This window comes from Bufo bufo, chromosome 9, assembly GCF_905171765.1.
Source record: "Bufo bufo chromosome 9, aBufBuf1.1, whole genome shotgun sequence".
NCBI lineage: Eukaryota > Metazoa > Chordata > Amphibia > Anura > Bufonidae > Bufo > Bufo bufo.
In genome coordinates this window covers 184,007,961-184,026,072 of record NC_053397.1, presented here as the reverse complement: position 1 = coordinate 184,026,072, position 18,112 = coordinate 184,007,961, and the positions used below count along the sequence as shown (strand labels likewise).

Genomic DNA, 18,112 nt, shown 5'->3' with positions numbered 1-18,112 from the left:
CAGTAATTGGGTTGAACTTGGGTTCAAATTTTTAAAAGTGGGTGAAGCCACAAACAGCCAATCAGATTTCAAGCCAACATCCTGTGGTTTCTTCAGAAACAACACTATGTTGTTTCTGAAGAAACCACAGGATGTTGGCTTGAAATCTGTCAATTATTATTATTATTATATATTTTGTCTTACACGATAAGAGGACACTATTGACAACATCACAAGTGACTATTTTCTACGTTTTTATATTTTTACGCCATTTATAAAATATTTTTCTATTTTCCTTTTATTTTATTTCTATTTTAATTTTATCATAAGAGGTTGATCAACCACTTTTAATAAGCATTTTGACCCTAAGTGCATTTTGGGTGCCCCACACCCAGGTATGTTATATGTTTTTATATATGTGTATTGTCGAATAAACTGATTGTTGAATACTAAACTGACCTACAATAGTCCATACAGCACTAGATAACTGAGTGCCCCCCAAACCAAATATTTTTATCTATATTATGTCTCACATCTAATGGCACAAAAGAAAAATCTCATGTGTTCTGTGAAAAATAATACCAAGTATATGTAGATTGGTTTAATAATTAAATTTAAATTCAAAAGGCAAATATGTTGGCACTACAGAACCTTGTCTTCTGTTGATCCTCTCGGCGTATATTCACAGACTCCAAGAACACGGTCTTGATTAGCATGGTGGTGCTCAGTAGGCTTGACCAAATCGAGCTTCGGATCATAGATCCGAAGTCGATTTGTTAAGAAAACTTTTGGGGCCATTTATCAAAGTGGTGTAAAGTAGGAGCTGTCAAAAATAAAAGGTGGAATCTGATTAGTTGCTACGGGCAACTAAGCCAGTTCTACTTTACACCAGTATTATAAATTACCCCATTTGTTTGTAATGCTTTTTCTGTATGGGCTCTTTGTAGCAGAACTTCTTCTCGGTTGAAGTTACGCAAGACTTTGGTGAATGACTTTGGTATTACTAGCTGCGTTTTTATAAATATTTCAAAATAGGAATCCAAAGCCAGCTTTGGTACTGGCTGGTACCTCGGTACCAAAGCCGACTTCAGTTTCTTATTTTAAAATGTTTTCAAATACATATGATCTTTTACAAAAACTGCCACATTTATAGTTGTATTTTAGATTACATTTGTATAGCATTTTCTTCACTTGCATTGGATTTTTTGGGTCACTCACATTTTTGAAAAACCAAAGTATGCTCAGACAATGGTGTGTTCTGGCGTATTTTCTGGCAGGAGCTAGCATTAGTGGGGGTATGCATTATTCTATTTTCCTGGCTTACAAAAATCACCACACAAAAAAGAAACATACTAACAAAAACAATGGCATTTTTCAGGTGTTTGGGTGTAATATGTGTGAGTTTCTGTTTCTCACTCAAAACAACTCATTCTTAAGGTACTTTCACATTAGCGGCAGGGGAGTCTGGCAGGCTGTTCCGGTGGGTGAACAGCCTGTCAGATCCGTCCTGCCGCTAGTTCACGTGTACCCCCGGACTGCCGCTCCATCCCCATTGACTGTAATGGGGCGGGGGCAGAGTTCCGGCGGCAGCATGGCAGCGCATAGCGAGAGGCAGCCGGACTAAAAGTACTGTATGTAGTACTTTTAGTCCGGCTGCCTCTAGCCGTGCACTGCCGTGCTGCCGCCGGAACACCGCCCCACCCCCATTATAGTCAATGGGGACGGAGTGGCAGTCCGAGGGCACACGTGAACTAGAGGCAGGTCCAATCTGACAGGCTGTTCACCCGCCGGAACAGTCTGCCGGACTCCCCTGCCGCTAGTGTGAAACTAGCCTTATGAGAAATGGTTCACCAGTTTAAACCAGACAGCAACACAACATATCCTTTTTTTCAAATGTTTTTATTTTCTGATTACAAATATATTTCTTCTATTTTCCTGAACACGATTATCGTAACTACCATCTTGCCTGAGCTGTTCTTAACAGCATTTAGAAAGCATTAATAACATTGCTTTATGGCAGCCCCATGGACCATAGACACAATAGTCCGGAGGGGACCCTATTGACTTCTATGCGAAAGTTTTCTAGGCATGCTCTGTGACCTGTGCAGAGGTCATTGTACAGGGAAAAAATAGATAAGCTTTGACAATCACCTATTGTGAATGTTGGACCCTGACTTATCTATATAAAAAGTGATATCATAACAGGCAGGGTTAGAATGACAGTGTCACGACCGGCGCAAAGGGAGGGCAAAGGGAAGGCCCTGTCCAAGGGAGAGGGAAAGGTGGAGACCCCTAACTCACCTTGAGGCTGGCACCTGACTGCCCTGACGTCCCTAGACGGGTTTCTCACCCGTACGCCGGTCACGTGCCTAAACCCTGGTTTTCCCTAAGATGAGCCCTAAGTAGTGAATAGGGCGGTGGGAACACTAGTCCTCACCACTAACACTAAAGGAAAACACCAAGGAGAGGACAGACAATACAGACAAAACATATAATCCCAGGTGGGCGACAACAGCGGACAACAAAAGCCCAACAGGGATCCGGAGGGTAACGCTCTGAAACAACAACCAGGAATCACAGCAACTCAGCTCCAGTGGGTCAGTATAGAAGTCCAGGCAGGAAGCTCTTTATCTGGCAACCAGAGAAGTGGGAGGGAGAATATAAGGAGGTTGGGAGTGATGGACAAGAAACAGCTGAGGAGAAGAAGCTACGGATCCCTGAGTGAGACAAAAAGGATTACAAATCAAACACAGAAAGCTATCATTAAGAAGCAGCGTGATCTTTAGACATAGAGCGCGCAGCCACCCGCTGCGACTTCCCAACCCCGGGTATAATGGAGTCAGACGTGGCTCTTGACACCCTCGTGACAGACAGATATGCAGGTAACTACAGTAAAGTGATCTGTACAGACCAAAAAGTGGCTTCTATTATGTTTAGTGGCCAGTGTGAAAAACTGCTGGATTTTATGGCTATTGTTTAAAAAAGTAGATAATCGACATGTAAAATTAAAAATAAGATTCAAAATTTGGGCTTTCAAAATTCTTTAAACGTATGTCAGTCATAAAAATCTGATTCAGACAATGTCAATTTCTGTTGACACATTCCCTTTAAATTTCTTAAGCAAAAATTTTTTTTCCGCAGAACAAAATATGGCTGATGTAAAAAGCTGGGGGGTAAATACATTATTCTAATTTATTCATGTTTACATTTAATACAGTATAAATATTGTTAGCAAATATTAAATGTTTTTTAAGCTGTAACAATATTCTTCATCTTTACAGTTCTCACATTAAAGAAACCAGTATATTGGGCACTTTCCAATATTGGGTAGTGCCATCTTATGTGACCTCAGTATTTTCTCCTATAAAAGGAGAACTCTGATTGGTGCCTTTCATGCCTTGAGCCGAACAATCTGCACAATGAAGACTATTCTACTCTTCGTCCTTGCTGGTCTCAGCGTTTCTCATGGTATGTACTGTAGATATAATATGGTAGATTGCACCATACAGTTGAAACTTACAGCTTTTACATAAATGAACGTTAAACTGACTTGTTGCTTTTCTTTTTTCCTATGTGTGGGAAGGCTTTGATTGTATACAGAGATATCAAGCAGCGACTACTCTGCAGTGCCTCCAAAATGCATTAACGGTAATCATTTTGAAGATTTAAGATCTTAAAAACTGCTTTTCACATTGAAATTTGGAGGCATAGTTATAATGATAATTATTACTAATTTGTATTATGCCAGAATAAAAATAAAATTGGGTGGTTACAATGGTTCAACTCTTATATTATTTAAAGTGTAACTGCCATATATTTTTTGTTTTAATAATGGGTAGGGACAAGGATAGGGAACATTTTTGTAATATACTTTATTTAGGGAAAACGGGCTGAAATGTCCCTTAGCGGCAATCTATTTCAGAGCCACTGCTAACCGACATCCGTCTTCCTAACATTACAGTGCTGCACTGACTAGGAAGATAGAAAGGGAGTTGGTGGGCGGCTGCCCACACTGCTCCTTCCTGTAGTGGGGCTTATTAAGTGACAATACATTATATATATTAACATATAAATAACCACACTTTAGTCCTGCTCACTGAGCAGTACGGCCAGCGCTGTCAGTGAGCTCTCCCCCTGTACTCCAAGTGTACTGTGCAATTAACCAGCCGCCGCGAGCGATGCCTGTGTGAGCGGTGAGTGCAGGGAGAAGTTTCTCTACTGTACATAGGGACAGTACTATATTATAACTGTCCCTGTATGCAGCAGAGAAGCTTCCTCCTGCCTCCCTGCTTTGCTAGTATTGAGCGGTTACCACTCAAACAAGTACCACTCAGTACAGGAAATGCTGCCAATCACTGAATATCACCAATTCATTCAGGGAAATGTATCAAACCCAATTGTGGCATAAAAAAAAGTTGGATATTATGGCACACAACATCTGTGCACCATAATTTATGACTTTTTTTAGTTTTTCAGCACTTTTCTGAAGTATATATTTTAAGGGATCGAGCTCTCTCACAGGGGGTCAGCAATTACAGTCTTCTCAACAAACACAGGGGGGGGGGTTTCAAGCTCAAACTGTGCTTTATTTGTCACACAGCACATCACACTTCCAAATTTGGCATCACTTGGCACAATGAAATCGCAGCATTCATATCACAACATGTTACATCAACACAAAACATGAAATCCTTACCCGGCTTAGGCGCTCACTATACAGAGGTTTTCTCTAACTCACCTCTAGCTCAGTGTTCAGACTGTGGTATTCAGCTTCACTCAGCCACGGGGTCATACAGCTTTCTAGCTGTGACCAATGCAACCCATTGGGGTCTCGGTCCACCAATCCTCCTGACAGTGACCACACAATACCTTGGGAGCATATGGTCCAGCAGTCCTCCCGACTCTGACTGTGCGACCCCCCTAAAACTCTCACACACTGAGGATTGATTTATCCTTCAGTGATTAATCACACCTGGCCTCTAGTGATGAGCGGCAGGGGCTATATTCGAATTTGCGATTTTTCACAAATATTTTGTAGAATATTCGTCATATATATGTGAATTTCGAGAATTCGAGATTATTTTATTAAATGCGAAAAATCGGCAATGTAAAAATCGCATAATGCGAATTTGTAACGCGATATTCAGGCGTGGGTCACTTTGGCTACATTTTTCAAGCTGGTATAAGTTCCTGAGACTGGAGAAAATGGTTGGCACGGCAGAACATTAGAATAGCTTTATATGCAAATAGAGTCAAGTGCTCCAATATATTTGCGATTGCCTAATCGGCAATGATTAGAGTATTTTTTCGCACTACGTGCAACTTCACATTTTAGCAGGTCTGACTACAGATTAATGATTGGTGCACTAAGTATTGTTGTGAACTTGACGTTGCTTCCTTCTCATTGGTCCACAAGCAAGAAGCAGAGAGGAATCATGTGTTCAGATGGAAAAAAAATGCTGAATATTCGATATAATGAATATATAGCACTATATTCTAAATATTCGCGAATTCTCGCTATTCGAACATTAGTGCTCAACACTACTGGCCTCACTTGGGGCCAGAGGAACCTGTAGTGGACTAGGGACGTGGACTAAGATATATACGCCCTCCACACCTCTACTGTGCACTTCACCACAATACTGTATATACTGTATATAAGTCTGCTCAGCTCCTCCTGATCTATAACATGCTGCTGGTGAACTACAGCAGTGCATTTTTATGGTTTCATATGCATATTTGCACGTATATGAAATAATTTGATCTGGTCATATATTTATAAACCGTATTATATTTACAATTTTTTACTTGTCTTTTATTAACTAGATTACTCCAGATTATCTTGAAAAACTGATATACTTTATATGTAACTATGAAGATGGGGTAAGTATTTCATAAGTATCAGACTTTATTGATAATGAGAACACATAAGGACATGGGGGGGTCATTTATCAAACTGGTGTAAAGTAGATCTGGCTTAGTTGCCCATATCAACCAATCAGATTCCAACTTTAATTTTCCAAAGAAGCTGTCAAAATGAAAGTTGGAATCTGATTGGTTGCTAGGGGCAACTAAGCCAGTTTTCCTTTACACCAGTTTGATAAATCTCCCTCCATGGTTTGCATTTTAAAAATTAAACACAAATGGCAATAAAAACCTCTGCTGTTAGTAGCATTCAGAGCCTCTGTGGGGTTTCCAGCATTCTCTCCGGTAATTCTGATGGCAAGAAAACTGATTTTTTCCTGTTGTGACCAATAGCAGAACCCCAATAGAATCCCTAAAGATTGCCAATATATGCTAGAAAACTGAACGAGCCTTACTACTATAGCTCTGATGTAAAAAAAATAATAATATCTTGCAAAAGTGAACAGAGACTAATAAAAAGCCATTACTTAAGATTAATCAATGTAATCAGAAAATGATCTACTGCTTAAATCAGGTCTTTAATTTATGTTAACACTTATTTGTTGGTGTTTTTTTTTTCTTCAAAATATTACAGGTGACATATTTGCTTTAATCCTCTTATCCTAATCACTAGGTAAAAAAGAAAAAAAAATATGGAAGATTAAAGGGGCATTCTCATCTCAGACAATAGGGGCATATATCTAGGATATGCCCCCATTGTCTGATAGGTGCGGGTCCCACCGCCGGGTCCCTCAGCTATCTCCTAAACGGAGCCCGGCAAAGTGGTGGCTGGAGGACTCCGGTCCGACTGCCACCCAGTGCTCTCCTCATAGAAGTGAATCGGAGCGCACCGCACATGAACACCCCCATTCACTTCTATGGGCCTGACAGAAGTAGCCGAGCAAGCGCTCTGCTATTTTTGGCGGCCCCCTAGCATACGCAGTGCGCCCTCCACCACTTTCAGGGCTTAGTTCTTGCGACCCGCACCTATCAGACAATGAGTGCATATCCTAGCAATATGTCCCCATTGTCTGAGATGAGACAACCCCTTTAAGGTCTTGTTTTCCTGCTGTCAATCATCTATGTATTTCTTCTATAGTGAATGCTATAAAAATGCTAATGATTAATCTATAAGTAACCATGTAGAATGGAAGGAAGAGGAAGAATTAAATATCTGTAAACCTCAAAGTTTCTAGATCTATAATTCTGAATCACGGTACTATAAAAATGAATTGCAACTTATGATGATATCATATGTTTGTATCTCCTAAACCAGAAAGCGTGAACTCTCAACCATTTTTTACAGAGCCCCCTTTATTTTTCACTTCAAAAGATATCAATACACAACTTAGCTTAAAGGGGTTTTCTCATCATAGACAATAGCGCATATGGCTAGGATATGTCCCCATTGTCTTATAGGTGTGGGTCCCGCACCTATATAGAGAACAGAGCACCGAAAGTGAAGGAGGGTGCACTGTGCATGCTCAGCCGCCCTCTATTCATTTTCTATGGGGCCGGCGAAAATAGCGCTGGCTCGGCTATTTCCGTTGAACCCATAGAAGTGAATGGGAGTGATGGCCAGTCATGCATGGTGCACTCCCATTCACTTCTATGGGGAGCTGGCTTGGTGGTTGGCCAGACCAGAGTCCTTCAGCCACCACCTTGCAGGGCTCCGTTCCTGATATAGGTGCGGGTCCCAGCTGTGGGACCCGCACCTATAAGACAATGGGGGCATATCCTAGCAATATTCCCCCATTGTCTATGATGAGACAACCCCTGACATGCCTTTTTTAATAGCTAACCCATGTAATAACAATTGTGGAGCATCTAGTCGTATGGCTCTATCTTGTGTCATTCCTTTATTATTTCAGCTAGAAGTCATGAATGAATTGCTAGCAGTCTGCAGTAAGAGTACAGAGGGGTGGTAACCAGTTGTCTGAGAATGGCAGCACTGACTGGATAACGTGAGACACACCTCCTACTGGTTACCACCCCTCTGTACCCTTACGGCAGACTGCTAGCAATTCATTCATAACTTCTTGTTGAAATAATAAAGCAATAGCATAACCCAGAGTCATAAGATTAGGTGCTACAGAATTGGTATTAGAGGGGAAGGCAAGTAGTTGTTAAAACAGGCATGTCAGGAGAGGTGACAGGTCCTTTTTAAAGGGGATTCCCAATCCTAATGTATATTATTGAATTTCTTGTCATTTTCAAGACCTCTGCTTGTTGACAGTGAATGTAAATATTGAATATTCAGAGGCTGATATAATGGCCTGATCATGTGCTGCTCACACAAGTATAGGACAATATCCAAGGATTAGCAGGAATGACACCGACAGTCATATAGTGCAGTCCTCAAAACCTTGTCCCTAATAACAAAATTGTCACAAAAAACACATTACAGAGTCTAAAAAGTCTCTATGTTTAAAATAATAAAATGTAATATAAGATGTTAATCAGATGTTTATCAAAATTCGATTTTACACGCACTTCACCATAGTCACTCTCACAATTGTTATTCCACAGATAAAAAACAATAAAAAAGAATTTGAAGCTGCTTTCCGTGAATTGATAGCAATAATGGTGAGAAACATAACTTCCTGTTGTGACACATTAAGCATGTACATTAATAATTGCTGTTGAGCGAATCGACTTTGAATCGACTTTGTGGTGAATCACATTTTTCCTGAAATTCAGATCCAAAGTCAATTTGTTTTGCTTCGAGTTGCTTATCTCTAATTATAATAACCAAAATATTGTTAATATATCTAATGTCCTATAATATTTTTGTTTTTCTTGCTACCTTAACAGCAATGTGCAAGCTGCCCTCTGGATAAACTACTTGGCACAAATAAATCAGTTGTAAGTGAATACAGATAAGTAAAGCTGATCAGTGATCATGTACCTTCCACATTATACAGAAGTTATACAGTATTCAAAAGAAGAGTCAAGTTCAGTCAATTATAACAGTATATTGCAGTTGTTGAATCGTCCTGTTAGGGTGGTAGAAGACACTGCATTTTGTGGCAGTTTTCATTTTTGAGACAGATCCAGAAGTGGGTTTGAAGACAATGATAAATACAAAGGAATGATTTATATTTCTCCTTCCTGTTGGATCTACTTCTATTTCTCAAAAACTGCAGCAAAGACTGCCACAAAGAAACTGTGTCTCTGCTCTTACAGAGCTTAATGTATTAGTATTATTATATATAATTATTAGAATTGATATGAAAAATTGAAAAAAGTGTGATATTTATAATAAAATATCACAAGGCAAAAATGTATCATGTCCTCTACACTCATAAATGTGCTCTAGCTTCTCTGTTCACCATTGAAATAATTAAAATAAATGGCTGACAGAAGATGGCAAGTGTCATGCACTAACCTGTCTGTGCTCCTGAGGCGAGTCCACCGACAATATGGCAGCGGTGCAGCTATGACAACTAGCCCCTCTGACAGTGGGGCTGCTTGACTAATCAGGCTTTGTGCCTAGGTCACATGGGCGAGCTATTTAAAACAAGCAGCTCCTGGCCACCGGTGTCTGTGATTGGTTTTTAAGCTAGACTAGCTTCTGTGTGTTTGCTATTCTGGATCACTGACCTTTGCTTGCCGACTTTGACATTGCTTCTGATTACTGATTTTGTCTCTGACATGACCCTATTGGTATTTGATTATGCTAGTTTCTGACCTTTGTCTCTTAAATTATCTCCTGGTTTCACTTTGCCGTGTATTTGTTTTTGATTTGGGATCCTGATCCAGTTCTGTTTTTACCTGTCTGGTTTTCACCTCTTTCTGCCTTGCTACTCTTTTTCCCATTTTGGTTTAGGCCCCTGCACTTATTTAAGAAGGGACTTTCGACCAGTTGTGAGCCGTCACTTAGGATGGATTGTGCAAGTAGGTAGGAACAATTGCTTGGATGGAGCATAAGGCTGCACTGTTCCCTACTCTTACATGACAGCAAGATAAATTTGGTTTTACACTTAATATTCAGTCCTGTTCATATGTTACTGTATTGTGGTTTCTATTACATGCTTGTCCCGATATACTGTATACAGATAGATGACAGATAAACTGATAGAAAAACTTTCTCAACATCATGCTTGCATAAAATTAAAAGCAGACCCATATTTTGTTTGTCCTAAATGCTAAATTAATTAATTGAAGGGTTTTATGTGTACACTTACATCAAAATGAAAAAATAATTTCATTGTTTATCTAAAATTTTAGAACTTTGTATCCTACTACAGGAAGATCTTGTAGCAGATATTGGAGGTGAAGGACAAAAAGCAGTCTTTAACATCCTGAAGGCTGCAGTAAGTTTTTAATCTACTTATTTATTTTATAGCAGGACATTTGTTAACCGCCTCACGTCCGCCCATAGGATATAAACGTCCTATGGGTGGACGTCTATTTCTGACAGCACGTTTTAAAACGTCCTGTCAGAAATAGCAGCTGCACGCTAATCGTGCAGCTGCTGATCGGGTTGCCCGCTGTCAGTGACAGCAGGGCAACCCTAAGACAAGGCAGGGACAGTTCCCAGGTGTCCCTGCCTTCACGATCGCTGCAGACACAGCGCTCACCGAGCGCTGTGTCTGCAGAGAAGGAAGCGCTGTGCGCTTCCTGTTCCGGCCCGGCGGTCATGTGACCGCCGTGACCGGAGAGTGCAGGGGCTGTGTGAGGTCTCTCAGAGACCTCGATCAGCCCTGCTGTGAGGCTGTACAGCGCTGGATTGCTGCTGTACAGCCTCTATAGGGGTGCATTTGTCCTGTAACTGGGGCTACTATCTCAGCCCCAGTTACAGGAGAAATCAACTGTGAAAAAAAAAAGAAAAAGTGAAGCAAATGTCCCCCAGAGGTCTTGTATGACCTTATGGGGGACGAAAAGTGTAAAAAAAAAAAAAAAAAATAAAGGGTTGAAAAAATAAAATAAAATAAAGTTTCACATGTAAAAAAAAAAAAAGTTCCCAAGTTAGGAATAAAAAAAAAAAAATTTAAATAGAAAAAATAAAGTAAAATAGACATATTTAGTATTGCCGCGTCCGTAAAAACCAGCTCTATAAAAATATCACATGACCTAACCCCTCGGGTGAACACCGTAAAAAAAAAAAAAAAAAAAACGGTGTCAAAACAAGCAATTTTTGTCACCTTGCATCACAAAAGGTGCAACACCAAGTGATCAAAAACGCGTATGTCCCACAAAATGGTACCAATAAAACCGTCACCTCATCCCGCAAAAAATGAGCGCCTACATAAGAAAATCTCTCAAAAAATAAAAAAACTATAGCTCTTAGAACATGGAGACACTAAAACATAATTTTTTTGGTTTCAAAAATGCTATTATTGTGTTAAAGTGAAACAAATAAAAAAAAGTATACATATTAGGTATTGCCGCGTCCGTAAAAACCAGCTCTATAAAAATATCACATGACCTAACCCCTCGGGTGAACACCGTAAAAAAAAAAAAAAACTGTTTCAAAACAAGCAATTTTTGTCACGTTGCATCACAAAAGGTGCAACACCAAGTGATCAAAAACGCGTATGTCCCACAAAATGGTACCAATAAAACCGTCACCTCATCCCGCAAAAATGAGCCCCTACATAAGAAAATCTCTCAAAAAATAAAAAAACTATAGCTCTCAGAACATGGACACATTAAAACATAATTTTTTGGTTTCAAAAATGCTATTATTGTGTAAAACTTTAATAAATGAGAAAAAGTATACATATTAGGTATCGCCACGTCCGTAACAATCTGCTCTATAAAAATGTCACTTGACTGAACCCCTAAGGTGAACGCTGTAAAAATAAATAAATAGAAACTGTGCTAAAACAACCAATTTTTTGGTCACCTTGCCCCATAAAGTGTTATATTGAATGATCAAAAAATCATATGTACCCAAAAATAGTACTAATAAAACTGGCACCTTATCCCCTAGTTTCCAAAATGGGGTCACTTCTTGGGAGTTTCTACTGTAAGGGTGCATCAGGGGGCTTCAAATGGGACATGGCATCTAAAAACCATGTGGAGTTCCTTTCCTTCTGCGCCCTGCCGTGTGCCCATACAGCAGTTTACGACCACATGTGGGGTGTTTCTGTAAACCGCAGAATCTGGGTAATAAATATTGAGTTTTGTTTGGCTGTTAACCATCGATGTGTTAGAGAAAAAAATTGATTAAAATGGAAAATCTGCCAAAAAAGTGAAATTTAAAAATTTGATCTCCATTTTCCTTTAATTCTTGTGGAACGCCTAAAGGGTTAACAAAGTTTGTAAAATCGGTTTTGAATACCTTGAGGGGTGTAGTTTCTACAATGGGGTCATTTATGGGGGTATCCACTATGTAGGCCCCACAAAGTGACTTCAGACCTGAACTAGTCCTTATAAAGTGGGTTTTGGCAATTTTCTTAAAAATTTGAAGAATTGCTTCTAAACTTCTAAGCCTTCTAACGTCCTAAAAAAATAAAATGACATTTCCAAAATGATTCCAACATAAAGTAGACATATGGGGAATGTTAAATAATAAATATTTTATGAGGTATCACTTTCTGTTTTAAAAGCAGAGAAATTGAAATTTAGAAAATTGCGATTTTTTTTTAAATTTTTGGGTAAATTTGGGATTTTTTCATAAATAAAAGTGAAATATTTTGACTCAAATTTATGACTATCATGAAGTACAATGTGTCACGAGAAAACAATCTCTGAATGACTTGGATAAATAAAGGCGTTCCAAAGTTATTACCACATAAAGTGAGATATGTCCGTTTTGCAAAATTTGGCCTGGTCAGGAAGGGGGCAAAGGGCCCAGATGGGAAGTGGTTAATGAGAATGTAACATTTTATACATGCAGTCTATCTATCTATTTTCATACCAAAATTAACTGTGCTCTTACAGAAAAAAAGCCAACATCTCCATAGTCTCACCCATAGAATAAAGTTAACATCTAATTTTTACCGCATAGTGAACATCATAAACCAAAATCCCTAAAACAATGGTGGAATTGTGTTCTCTAACACTGTCACACCAAAATGTTATAAAATTTATACAATACATTAGAGTTATCCCAAAATGTCAGCATTAAAAAAAAAATTATTCGTCCAACCAACAAAAAAGGACAATTATCTCCAATGTGGCTAATTAATGGAAAATTCTAAAGGTTAAAAAGTTCTGGCTTTTGAAATATGGAGATGGAAAAAAAAAAGAACCCGTGTCCTTAAGTACAAAACAAGGTTGCATCCTTAAGAGGTTAAACCTTGATATAATGCTGCCAGGCTCTCCCAAATCATATATAATTGTTGGCAGATTCCCATGAAATTAGTGTCATCTGCTGTCCTTATCTAATGGGTATAGCCAGGTTAAGCACAATGATAACATACTGTATGAAACATATAAAAAATGTGGTAGGGCCCCCAGCATCCAAACCGGTCACATTATGCTTTTATTTTTCAACCTTCCTTCAGGTTCTCACCTTCCCAAGATACTGTTACTAATTGTTATCATTATGTCTATGTACATTTTCCCAATCAGTCATAATATGTTACTTTCCTACATTTCCCTATAATGTTAGTGCTCAATTGACTAGAATGCAGATAAGTAGTGTTAAGCGAATCGAGCTTTAGATCCAAGACCCCAAGTTGATTTGTTCAAAACTCCAATTCACGGGACTTCAATGAATAACTTTGGACTTTTATTTGTAAACTTGAAAACCATTTTAAAACTTGGATCAGAAGTCGGCTTCGGTACCAAGGTACCAACCGGTACTGAAGCTGACTTCAGATCAAAGTTTTAAAAAGGTTTTTCAAGTAAAAAAATTGATGGCCGAATTTATTTACTAAAGTCCCACGAGACTTCTGTGATAATGATTTTCACCTACAATCTTTGCAAAGATATGAATAATTTTTCTTCTGAAACATGGTGGTTGTGGAACATGGTGGTTGTGGAGATCATGAAATACAGTATATGCAGCAACTAACATCCAAAAACCTAAACAACTTGTGTTTTCGTGTTACTACAGGATGAACTAAGATTAACTGGAACTGTGGCACACTTAGCATGCGGCGTGGTAAGGACACAATTATGCATGGAAACTTTGTTTCTTTCTGATATTGTACAGAATGTGTTCTTTGACTGTATAGAAAGAGGTGACATGGTGATATGGGCAATTTTTTTATTTAATTTAGACAACCCTTGTATAGGAGTTTTTTTTAATCTTTATATAGTTTACTTCTCCCTTCATTAAAAACTATATACAATATTATTTATTAAATCCTTCTGTGTTTTCAATTTCCAATACAATCTGAATTTCTTATTAAGTGATGTTAAGGGAGGGCAAATAACTATAATATAAATTATATCTGAAATGTTAAGAAACTCTACCTTAACACTCAAAACTTTACCTAAAAGTTTGCTTACAAGTTGTACCCAAGGCCAGTGATTGGCTGCAGAAGTCATTTTCTGGATACCTTTACGTTACTGCTTCAGCCTTGTATATAAGCACTTAGAGGAGGACTGGAGCAGCAGCAATAAGAACGACAGGGGAGATACAAGGGAGTTTATGATTTTTTTTATTTATTTTTTAAAGCACATTTTTATTTAACTTGGACAACCCCTTTAAGGATGACGTATCAGCTCTCCTGAAATGTAAATATTTGTATTCCCCATAATGTAACAATTCTGGAGCATCATATCTTAGAACTCTATATTATTCAATTCATCTATTAGTCCTACTAGAAAGCAATCTGTGTAGTAACAAACCCTTTTGACAAGGGGTATAGTAATGTCCAGTTGTCAATTTTATTTACATATTTCCAGGAAGAATAATAGAGGAGCTGCACAACATATACAGTTTATCAAAATAGACATAAGGAGAGGGCCAGGTTGTTTTTAATGTAATATATCAAATGATGTGATAAAGCATTTTTCTTGTATCATTTGTAATTGGTCTCTAAATTAAGCAGCAGCAGCAGCAGCATTATCAGTGGAGTGATTGAATTTTTAACGAACTTTTCTTTATTGTTCCATTACTTTAAAGTCATGTACTCCCAAGGAACTTTTACAGGAGCTAAGCATTTTATATTAATTATAATTAGAGATAAGCGAATCGAAGCTGATGAAGTGGAATTCGTTATGAATTTCAGGAAAAATTAGCAGTTTTCCTAAAATGGCTGCTGCACGTGTGAGGACATGGAGAAAGGTACTCTGGGAAGGCGGGATCACTCATACTGACATGTATGCAGCCAATCAGCAGCCAGCCAGCCCTGTGATGTCACAGCCCTATAAATACGGCAGCCATCTTAGATTCTGCCATTCACCAGCGTACTTAGTGCGGGGAGAGACGTGTCTGCAGGCGCTAGGGACAGTGATAGAAAAATTGTCATTGTGCTAAAAAAAAAAAATAAGATTTACATGTGCAAGGAAAGATTATTCAAGGTGTAAGGATAAGATAGGGAGAAATCATTCCACTGCATTTCTGTTGAACAGGGTTTAGTCAGGGAGGTGACAGCCTGGGTAATAGGAACAATCCGATTACACTTTGTTGCACTAACTGGCGATACAAATTGCCATTATACAGCTCTGTATTTCCAGCAAACCGTTCTTATTGGGGTGCAAGTGCTGTTTTATATAGGCATTAACAGGGTTCATTACAAGGAAATATTTCTACATCTTATTTGCCCTTGAGCGGTGCAGTTATGTGCTCTAAAGCATTTATTGGCTTGTATTAGTGGGAAAAAAGGACTTATTAGCCGTTGTCTGGTGAAGTGTTAAAATTACAGCCATTTTTGTCGTGTATTGGTGGCCAAAGTAAAATATATTTGGCGCTCAGTGGTGCACTTATCTGTTTTAAAGCCCTTTTTGCATGTATTAGTGGAAAAAGGAAAAATATCTTTGCCGCTCAGCAGTACAGTGAGATATTTTACAGGCCAGTTTGCTGTGTATTACTGGCGAAATAGAAATATATTTCCCTTTCATCATTGCATTTATCTGTTTAAAAGCCTTTTGTGTAAAAATCTAAAAGAAATGAGGGCCTTTTTGCCCTTGTGTGGTGCAGTGAGATATTTTACAGCCCAGTTTGCCGTGTATTACTGGCGAAATACAAATATATTTGCCTTTCATCGTTGCACTTATCTGTTGAAAAGCCTTTTGTGTAAAAATAGAAAAAATTGTGGTCTATTTGCCGTTAAGCGGTGCAGTGAGATATTTTACAGCCCAGTTTGGCGTGTATTTCTGGAGCGTGCATTGCGTTGTGTCATTGATCAAGCCGTCGAGGAGCAGGAGCTGGAAGATGAGGAAGTCGCAATACTGAATGAATTCCCAGGGGGGGCTACTCCATCTAAGACAAGTCAGCAGGAGTCAGAGGAGGATGGTGGCTGGAGGGAGGAGGAAGAGGAGCAAGAAGAGCAGGCTTTACACTTTTCGGGGATCCCTGGTGCTGTCTGTGGCTGTGGGGAGGAGACCGAGGACGACATTCTCCTGGAAGATGAGAAGGAGCCAGGGCGCTCCACAGCTTCCAATTTAGTGCAAAGGGGGCCTTCATGCTCCAGTGTTTGAAGAGGGACCCCCGTATAAAAAGCATAAAGGTCAAGGACCTGTACATGGTGGCAACGTACTTAGACCCCTGGTACAAACACAAAATGGTGGACATGTTACCAGCATTACAGAGGGTTGTCAGTATGCAGTATTTACAGGCCTTGTTGCGAGAGATGCTGCATTCTGTTGTTGCGGGCACTGGAATTTCCACCCATAGTGAAACAGGTGTGGGTACCAATCCTACCGTGCCTGCAAGAAAAGGGCGGTTTGAAGATGTGTTGGTCACTTCGGATATGAGATCATTCTTGCAGACAACCCATCGACAGCCGCCCTCTGGATCCAGCCTCAGGGAACGCCTAGACCGACAGGTGTCAGACTGCATCGGGTTAACGGCCGATGTGGAAGCTCTGAGAAGCGAGGAACCGCTTTACTAATGGGTGTGCTGGCTTGACCTGTGGCCAGAGCTGGCACAATTTGCCATGGAACTCTTGGCTTGCCCCTCGTCGAGTGTCCTGTCTGAAAGGACGTTCAGCGCAGCCGTGGGGATCGTGACCGATAATGACAGTGGGGACTACCTCACATTTTTTTAAATGAATGAGGCATGGATCTCGGAGGAATTCAACAGCTATAGTGACCATGTGTAATTGAATTTCCTCATGCCAGCCCAGACATATCCGCCACCACCCAGAACAAAAAATGGTCCTTGTCTTATGTATAAACAGTGGCATAAAATGTCTTTTTTTTGGGGGTGAATGCCTAATTTTTGGGGCCTATGATGGCGGACAGTTACATTTTTACCCTATGACTGCCCAATGTACCTCCAGCCACCGAATTCAAAGTTATTTTCTATCAGGTAAATGCCTATTGGCTAATTTTTGGGGCCTGTACTGGCCAACAGTTACATTTTTATCCTGTGACCGCCTAATGTACCTCCATCCCCAGAATCCAAAGTTCTTTGCAGTCAGGTGAATTGCCTATTGGCTAATTTTTGGGGCCTGTACTCGCTGACAATTACATTTTTATCCTGTGAATGCCTAATGTACCTCCATCCACAGAATGAAAAGTTCTTTGCTGTCAGGTGAATGCCTATTGCCTAATTTGCGGGGCCTATACTGCCTGACAGTTACATTTCTATCCTGTGACCGCCTAATGTACCTCCAGCCACAGAATCCAAAGGTCTTTGCTGTCAGGTAAATGCCTATTGCCTAATTTTTGGGGCCTATACTGGCAAGACAGTTATATTTTTATACTGTGACCGCCTAATGTACCTCCATCCACAGAATCCAAAGTTCTTTGCAGTCAGGTGAATGCCTATTGGCTAATTTTTGGGGCCTGTACTGGCTGACAATTACATTTTTATCCTGTGAATGCCTAATGTACCTCCAGCCACAGAATCCAAAGTTCTTTGCTGTCAGGTAAATGCCTATTGGCTAATTTATGGGCCTGTACTGGCGAACAGTTACATTTTTTATCTCTAGCCACATAATCACACCCTGTCTCACTCCTCTGCCTCTCATTATGGTGGCGTATGAACCGCATTCACCAAAAGGACCTTCTAATGTCGCAGGGTCATGTGACTGTGCCGCCACCCTGTACTGTGCCCCTCATTCCGTACTGTGCCCCCTTATAGCCTGCATTGTGGCCTCTTACCACACCCTGTGCAGTGCCCCTAGTCATTCCGTGTACTATGCCCTCTTACACCCTT

The 18,112-nt window shown here is 39.7% G+C and overlaps 1 protein-coding gene across 1 annotated transcript in view; it reads left to right on the top strand.

Moving 5' to 3' along the window:
* Window positions 1–3,314: 3,314 nt before the first annotated feature.
* The window catches only part of LOC120979148 (ranaspumin-like), a 25,352-nt gene continuing 10,554 nt past the window's right edge, over window positions 3,315–18,112 (top strand). Inside the window, exons 1-7 of the mRNA XM_040407704.1 lie at window positions 3,315–3,447; window positions 3,563–3,627; window positions 5,806–5,862; window positions 8,413–8,469; window positions 8,698–8,748; window positions 10,134–10,199; window positions 13,895–13,942. Coding sequence (XP_040263638.1) covers window positions 3,399–3,447; window positions 3,563–3,627; window positions 5,806–5,862; window positions 8,413–8,469; window positions 8,698–8,748; window positions 10,134–10,199; window positions 13,895–13,942 — 393 coding nt within the window. The 5' untranslated portion in view covers window positions 3,315–3,398. The remainder of the gene's footprint in view (window positions 3,448–3,562; window positions 3,628–5,805; window positions 5,863–8,412; window positions 8,470–8,697; window positions 8,749–10,133; window positions 10,200–13,894; window positions 13,943–18,112) is intronic.